This window comes from Limulus polyphemus, unplaced genomic scaffold, assembly GCF_000517525.1.
Source record: "Limulus polyphemus unplaced genomic scaffold, Limulus_polyphemus-2.1.2 Scaffold1228, whole genome shotgun sequence".
Classification (NCBI taxonomy): domain Eukaryota; kingdom Metazoa; phylum Arthropoda; class Merostomata; order Xiphosura; family Limulidae; genus Limulus; species Limulus polyphemus.
Genome location: NW_013666838.1, coordinates 33,411 through 42,344, shown reverse-complemented (window position 1 = coordinate 42,344; position 8,934 = coordinate 33,411). Strand labels below are relative to the sequence as shown.

Below are 8,934 nucleotides of genomic sequence, written 5' to 3'. Positions count from 1 at the left end.
ACCAATGTATAGGTAGTGAGTAATTGAACTGCAGTCAGAGAGTATTGTTGAAGTTAACGTTCGTTATAGTGTTTGTTATAGCGCGACTGTTGAAATTAAGTGTATCGTAAAGTTGTATTCGGAAAGAATAAACCAGTTTTATTAAGAAAGGACTTGTGTCGCTAAAGTTTCGTCGGAACGAAGTTACGGAAAATCAACTAAAGAATGGAGACGTAACAGTAGGGACGACTTCAACACATGTGTGAGGGAGGAGTAGGTGTGTATATACTGCTATGCATTGCCAAAGGAAAGATATTAGGGGAATGGATCTGTCACCCCTCAGAGCTTTATCTCAGATAGAAATATCTTTGTGTTAAGGTTTTGTGTGTGGATTTTTTTCATGTGTTTATGTACATTTAGAGTACGGGTACCGTCACCTGTTGAGTTTTAATATTTACCCTCATAACCAGGTTTAGATGGCGTCGTTTGATCTGGTGTCTCTTCCTAGATAAGTCGATTGGTTTGTTATTTCTGATGAGACCATTCGGCTCAAAGTGTTTTTTCTTTTTGTTTTACTAGAAGTGTTTGGCGGGTATCGCGTGTTGTAGAATAGGTTCAACCCACTTAGATTTGACCTCGCAATCATTTGGACGATCCACACGGCCATCAGACTCGTTTAGAACACTACGTACGCAATCTGATACGCGAGTAACCTAGGCCTTAACTATATTAATTACTTTCAATACCCAACACTGCCTTTGCATTATATGAACTTTGTGCAAAATATCACAGCCAAAAATGTCTCGTGTTTGTAATACAAGTTTTCCCCTAGTATTTATTATAAGGTTCGGAAAAGCAATACATTAAAGCTGTTGTAGTACTAACATCTCAAGTGTTTCAGATTGAGGAAATATATATATATATATGGTCATTTTAGCAAATAACTCATTACGGGAGATAAATAAACAATTCTATGTTATTTTGGTGTTATAAAACAATCAATATTAAATGTTAAAGTCCATGAAATTTACACTTTCTCTATTTAGGGAAAAGTTTCAGGGCGTAAAACCACCTGTACTGCGCACGGAGAAAGATTTTGATCCTGGATCTAAGTATCATATTGCAAACAATATACCATATCTCAGGTAAGCCGGATATAAGTATCATATTGTAAGCAATATACTGTATCTCAGGTGGGCAGGATTTAAGCATCATATTGTAACGAATTTACAATAGCTCCTGTGAACCGGATCTAAGTATCATATTGTAACGAGTATATAATATCTCCTGTGACCAGGATCTAAGTATGATATTGTAACGCTTATATAATATCTCCTGTGAGCCGGATCTAAGTATCATATTGTAACGAGTGTATGATATCTCCTGTGAGCCGGATCTAAGTATCATATTGTAACGAGTGTATGATATCTCCTGTGAGCCAGATCTAAGTATCATATTGTAACGAGTATACATTATCTCCTGTGAGCCGGATCTAAGTATCATATTGTAACGAATGTATGATATCTCCTGTGAGCCAGATCTAAGTGTCATATTGTAACGAGGGTATGATATCTCCTGTGAGCCAGATCTAAGTATCATATTGTAACGAGGGTATGATATCTCCTGTGAGCCAGATCTAAGTATCATATTGTAATATACAAGATCTGTAAAAACAAAGATTAACCTGTAATTTTAGATGAACTTCGTGTATCAATGTAGAAACTAATCTGTTGTTACACATTAAACTTGAGGACAAAAAGTAAGTCTTAACATCCTGAAAATACAAATGTAGCTTTTAAAAAACCACAAAAATTAATAGTAGAGTTCTATATTACGTCGAACACAAGTTAGCTTTCAACGGTGAAAAGCTAAAACCAACATTGTTACCGAACACGCAAATATTCATAGTACTTGAAGTTCATACGTCATTAAGTTCAATATTCGTATTAGCTCTGTTGTTGTTCTTAAGCGCAAAGCTACTCAAAGAGTTATCTGTGCTCTGTCCACCACGGGTATGGAAACCCAGTTTTTAGCATTGTAAGTCCGAAGACATACTTGGTGGGCCTATTTTCAAAATTTCACTTTCTATTTTAAAAAGAAAATTTTCCTTTTAACTATTTTTTTCGTAGTTATTTTTACATTGTTCCTTTCCCATAAGGCACTAGAATAAAGACGTCATGATTTTCATCTGATTATGTTTTCAATTATCATAATAACATTGATAACCACGTGACTCTTTATTTCAGTTTTATTTCTGTATTGGTTATAAAGTTATTAAAGTATTAGGAAAGACAATTTTAGTTATATTATTGATTTTAAGTATTATTTCTGTATTATTACTTTTTGTAGAGCATATTGGTGTATAAAATAAATTTTAATACCAGTAATAAACGACCTTATAACACCAAGCTTGTTATTCTTCTTCTTTAATTGGACACTCAACGTTTGGCTTTACAGGAGCGTTCCACTGAAACACAAACAGTAGAAGCTGTTAGCGAAACGTTGAGTGTTCAATTAAAGAAGAAAAATGACAAATTTGGTGTTATAATGTCGTTTGTTGATAGTATTATTACTGTATTTTCTTAACGAGTACACTAATGTATTACGAATGCCGTATTATTTTGATTATATTGTTGATTTAAATATTATTCCTGTATTACTAATGAATATGTGAATGTATAAGGAATGCCATATTGTTTTGATTGTATTGTTAACTTAAAGATTATTCCCGTATTGTTTATGAATCCACTAATGTATTAGGAATGCCATACTGTTTTGATTAATATTGTTGATTTAGAAATTATTACTGTATTGTTTAAGAATCCACGTCATATTGTTTTGATTGTATTGTTGACTTAAATATTATTCCCATATTGTTTATAAATCCACTAATGTATTAGGAATGTCATATTGTTTTCATTATGTCTAGATATTACTTCAGCACATTTCTCCAATATCAGCTACTCGAGGATCTGTGCTCGGAAGTGCCATCAGAAGCCAACAAAGCACTTCATCGATGTTGTTTGTTTGGCTCAACACAGGCAGGTCACAAACTCAAGTAAGTGTCAGTAACGCATACAAAGTTGTAGTATTTATAAGATTTCTTGAACGCAGGTTGACTTTAAACTCAAGTAAGTGTCAGTAACGCATACAAAGTTATGGTATTTATAAGATTTCTTGAACGCAGGCAGACCTTAAACTCAAGTAAGTGACAGTAATGGATTCAAAGTTGTAGTATTTATAAGATTTAAGGCAGACCTTAAACTCAAGTAAGTGACAGTAAAGCATACAAAGTTGTAGTATTTATAAGATTTCTTGAACGCAGGCAGACCTTAAACAGTAAGTGTCAGTAACGCATACAAAGTTGTAGTATTTATAAGATTTCTTGAATGCAGGCACGACATGTAATGCTAAAATTTGGAGTTAAATCCCTACTCTTGGCACAGCACAGATAGCCTATTATGAATCTTTATACTTAGCAACAAACATAACTGAAATTAATGTTATTATGTTACATTGCTCAATTATCTACATTTACAGACTATACCTATACACATATTAGGGCTATAAGGACTCTCTTAGTTTTAAAACTATACAGTGCCCCGGTGGGACAGCGCTAAGTGCGGGGCTCGATTACCTGCGTTGGACACAGTAGATAGCTCAATGTGTTTTTGCTATAAAAACCACCGACCAACCAAAACTACACATTAAAATAATTAGGAAGGCTTTATTCAAAGTAAAGTCAATCTTCATTCAGACACACGACACTCGCATCAAAACACACGTAGGCAATTGACCTATGACATGCATTTTGGTTTGATTCGTTAAAAGATCATTTTTAATGATACTGGAATTTATGATATAAATAGTACAAATATATTTCGTAAATAAAATGTTTCGTAATCCAGAACCTTACTGGAATTTTCCACCCAAACGATATCTTATTTCGACACCTGGAATAAAAGGCCCCTAGGCCCTAATTTTAGGCCTCAGGGAGAGCAGTCAGTCAGTATCACACTCCGCCAAACGGGCTGTGTTCGGCTCTTTGAACCAAATAACAGAACTGACTGCCACTTTTATAACGCGTTTACATCCGAAAGAGCGAAGCGTGTTCAGCGGCATCATGGCTCGAATCTTGGACCCTTTGATTCACAGCTCGACTTGTTAACAACTAAGAAATACTTGGTTCGGAAATTAGAGTTAAATACATACAATCTATTTTTTGTGCTATCTTCATCTTTTTTTCTTCCATTTTTTTACAGTATTAACGATTTTTTGGTCATATTATGTCTCCTTTTTGTGTATGCTCTACTTTTATTGATACAACATTTAACTAAAGTGTTAGAAATAATTTAAGATTAATTTCTATGCGAGTTCTTTGAAAGTGTCGATTGGTTCTAGTTGATGATTTAAAGGATCTAGTTGAACGTTTACTGTTTTGGATTGTTTGTTGTTAAGCGCAAACGCATACAATGGGCCAAACTTGCTGTGTCAAGCGCAGGGATCGAAATTCGAATTTTAGCGTGATAAGTCCTCAAGGTTACCACTGAGTTACCGGAGGGCCACAATTTAGAATTAGAACTAGCAGTTAACTGTTTATTATAGCTGATAGTATAATTGGCTGGGTTTTAAGTTTGTTTGTTTGTTTTTGAATTCCTCGCAAAGCTACACGAGGGCTATCTGTGCTAACCGTTCCTAATTTAGTAGTGTAAGACTAGAGGGAAGGCAGCTAGTCATCACCACCCACCGCTAACTCTTGGGCTACTCTTTTACCAACGAATAATGGGATAGACCGTCACATTATAACGCCCCTACGGCTGAAAGGGCGAGCATGTTTGGTGTGACGGGGATTCGAACCCACGACGCGCAGATTGCGAGTCGAGCGCCCTAACCACCCTGGCCACCGGGTTTTCAGTTAAGTTCGATATAGATCCTAATAATTTAACTACCTTTAACATTAAATAAAATATTAAATTAAACATTTAGGAGAGACATTCTATAATTGTTTTTATTATACCCCCAGTGGCATAGAGGTATGTCTGTGGTCTTACAACGCTAGAAACCGAGTTGCGATACTCGTAGTGGGCAGAGTTCAAATAACCCTTGGTGTTGTTTTGTGTTTAACTACAAACACTTTTTAATATCATTTTAAATATATTGTTGATTTTAAAACTTTATCAAAAATATTACCTATTGTTTATTAACGGTCACGCCGAAATATTTAGATATTAATTTTTAAATATTGTTTTCATTCAGTTGATACTATTTATATTCATTTGGAAATTGAAATATTTAAGGACGCTGATGTCGTTGGGGTCGTCTCTTCCTTGGCCACGTGTGGCATCTCAGTTCTTCAGACATGGGAAACTGACAGCAGCGCCGCTGTTGGCTTATTTCAGACCTTTAAAGGAATGGCTAATAGAAGAAAACAGGAAGACAGGAGCTACAGTTGGCTGGTTTCTTTCATTAAATTAACATGTGTTTTTAAATATGCTTTGTGAAGAACGATAATATATAACGAAGAGGAGGTCGAAGCTAGTTTGATACGGAATCTTAATTGTTTTAAAGACTTGTTTTGAAAATAGGCTTGATATTTAAATTCGATTTTTAAAGTGTATGTCATTTTAGTTTTGAATACTGAATTACTAAATTAACACATATTTAGCTATTGCTCTAAACTCTGATAATGAAAATGTAGTTTTATTTAATTCATAAAGGTTATTAATTTTAACTGACTGTGTGAAAGAAAAAATTGAAAACGAAAATATTTCAATGTTTAAAAGGACTACATTGTTTTTTATTTTATTTTAACTTGTTATTGTTTTCGTATTGAAACTTTGAAAATAAATAAGCTGCGTTATAAACTCAATAAAATATCTTAACATGAGAAAATGTAACAGTCTATTATGTGTGAAAACAAAAATACAGACACTGTCTGTTAAGTAAATGCTTTGAATACATTACTACATTAATTTTGTTTTACCCACCATCATGTCCCAAATTGAACAAAAAAAATGCGGTCTGGCTAACTAATGAATGAATATTTGCTATAAAATTCTTATCAATGTTGTAAGTGTAGTTACCAGTTTGGCCGCTAGTTTTGATTTCACTTCTTTAAGTCGTACGCTGAATCATTTTTTGGCCACACCTTTTTTTTCACACCTAAGGTGTTTTTGATTAGATATCTTTTAACCGGTGGATCATACGTAACTACACGTGTTTTGGCCACCATACAAGATAAACCAGACATACAATGGAAGATGAAGTAAGTGGTTTAAGCCGGTGGATCATACGTAACTACACGTGTTTTGGCCACCATACAAGATAAACCAGACATACAATGGAAGATGAAGTAAGTGGTTTAAGTCGATAGCAAACAATGTAACTGGAAGCCATGTTTTGAATTCGATCTGATTGTATATTTCAGAATTTCACGTAAAGCTATACACACCGGCTACCTGTGCATAGCTGTCCCTAATTTTGAGTTGATAGCTTAGAAGAAAGTCAACCATCGCCAACTCTTGAGTTACAACTGGGTTACAGTTACCATTCAGACATTAATATCCCAGACAACTAGAAATGAGCTATATAAGTTTAAAATCCCAGGTGACAATCACCGAATCATACAAATTCAAAATTCCAAGTAATTACGACTGAGCCATATATATTTAAAATCGTAGGTAACTACGACTAACTTATATAAATGTAAAAAATCCCAGGTGGTTATAACTGATCTACACACATTTAAAATCCAGAGTGCCAATGACTGGATTATACAGATTTAGAGTCCCATGTGACTAGAAACGAATTATACAAAGTTGTTTTTTTTTATATCAGACTCCACACTATTCATTTTCAAACTAAAAACAGAAATGAGAATTTAATATAAGACTAATTTCCTTCAGAACATTAATATGTATCTGAAGCGGCAAATGACAGAATGAATAATAGTTTCTAAAGACATTTCCTACAGACGTTCTCCTTAAGAAAAATAAAATGAGTTAACACTGAATTAATTCTTAAAAAAAAGCTAAATTTTACAGAAAGGAATCTAATTATATTATTAAAACTTATAAATGAACACCGAATTATTCAAAGGGAAAAAGCTGGATTATTTGAAGTAAACCATTAAAGTAACGGAAAATAGAAGCAGCTGTCTGTGCCAAAAAGTAGCAAGAGGCCATAGATAAGACACATTTTATTTTTTTTAAAAACAGCGCAACTAATTAAAATTCATAAGACATATCACATTCATTTCTCAGGAAGATCATCACTTAACTGTTGAAGTCAATTGTGATTCCTCCTTTAATGTGCTTGTGACATTTCGCAAGTCTGTTAACTTGCTTGGTTTTTTTTTGTTGTTATAACTATTAAAGAGAAGAAGGCTTGGTATTCAATTCGTGATATCATTAAAAACATCCTTATGGAAGCAGAATGTGGAGTGACTATTTGAAAAAGTAAAATGACGTTGTGAGGCATCACCAGATAAATCTTGAATACAACAAGGTTTCATTATCGTCTTGAAGTGTTCAACAAGTGTCGTCCTAAGTGGTCTGATGAGAGCTTTATTTGTCGAGACTGAAGTGTTCCACAAGTGTCGTTCTAAGTGGTCTGATGAGAGCTTTATTTGTCGAGACTGAAGTGTTCCACAAGTGTCGTTCTAAGTGGTCTGATGAGAGCTTTATTTGTCGAGACTGAAGTGTTCAACAAGTATCGTCCTAAGTGGACTGGCGAGAGCTTTATTGGTCGAGACTGAAGTGTTCAACAAGTATCGTCCTCAGTTGTCTGATGAGAGCTTTATTTATCGAGACTGAAGTGTTCAACAAGTATCGTCCTTAGTGGTCTGATGAGAGCTTTATTTGTCGAGACTGAAGTGTTCCACAAGTGTCGTCCTAAGTGGTCTGATGAGAGCTTTATTTGTCGAGACTGAAGTGTTCAACAAGTATCGTCCTAAGTGGTCTGATGAGAGCTTTATTGGTCGAGACTGAAGTGTTCCACAAGTGTCGTCCTAAGTGGTCTGATGAGAGGTAGATGGATATAGTAGGAATTTTGAATTGTTTTACATATATTAACATACTGATGTTATGGCAAGGAATATGTGGGGTCGACCGTTAGGTCTCTCTCTTCATACGTAGAAAAAAAACTTGCTTTGGTTTGTTTGTCTAGTTTGAGAAAAATTCTACACAAAGGGAAATCAAACCTCGGATTTTGGCGCTGTAAGCCCGTAAACTCACTGGTGACCCAGGAAGAAAGATGAAAATGCTGAAAATTATTTGGTCATTTTTCACCCCGTAAACAATTTAGATTGTTTTAATGAAATTCAACACAAACGTTTCAAGTTCAAACACGAATGAAGTATCTTACAATTATTTCAACAATTCCTCATTATCTAGAAATATCGCCATTATTATTAAATAGAAAAATTATTCTTTATATAATCCAAGACTGCTTTGAACGAACAAGTTTTAAAATTTGCCTGAAACACGTTAGCGAAAAAATACTCAATAAAAACACGAAACTTCTGAAAATGAACAATGATCTATATCTGAAATCTGGTTCAAGTTACTAATGAAATTTAGAATACTGGTAGTAATATATATATATATGAACATTTCACGTGGGATATTCTGGTCGCATAGAAATATAATTGGTCAGTTATTGGCGCCAATTTCGTATAATTTAGCAACAAACAGACTGTTATGGTACTAAAAACTCGAACCTCTGCCACAGCGATATGCATCTCTCACCGATAGATGGCACAATATCTCTTTATAATCGTTCTAACTCCGTATCTGAATGATTAGGAATACACGAGTTATACTTCCATAAGCGATAATTATCTGTACTAAAATTCGTTTATCCGGAAAAAAACTTAATGCAACAGATAATAATAGAACAGAGAAATTACCATCAAACATTTTTTATGATCAATTATACATTCGACTCAGAAATATA

General features: G+C 34.2%; 1 protein-coding gene across 1 annotated transcript in view; it reads left to right on the top strand.

The window, feature by feature from the left end:
• Window positions 1–5,728, top strand: part of LOC106462698 (angiotensin-converting enzyme-like protein Ace3) — a 24,257-nt gene extending 18,529 nt beyond the window's left edge. The window contains exons 7-9 of the mRNA XM_022390018.1: window positions 1,026–1,124; window positions 2,909–3,037; window positions 5,277–5,728. Of these exons, the coding sequence (XP_022245726.1) occupies window positions 1,026–1,124; window positions 2,909–3,037; window positions 5,277–5,454 (406 nt within the window). The 3' untranslated portion in view covers window positions 5,455–5,728. The remainder of the gene's footprint in view (window positions 1–1,025; window positions 1,125–2,908; window positions 3,038–5,276) is intronic.
• The last annotated feature ends 3,206 nt before the right edge of the window (window positions 5,729–8,934 follow it).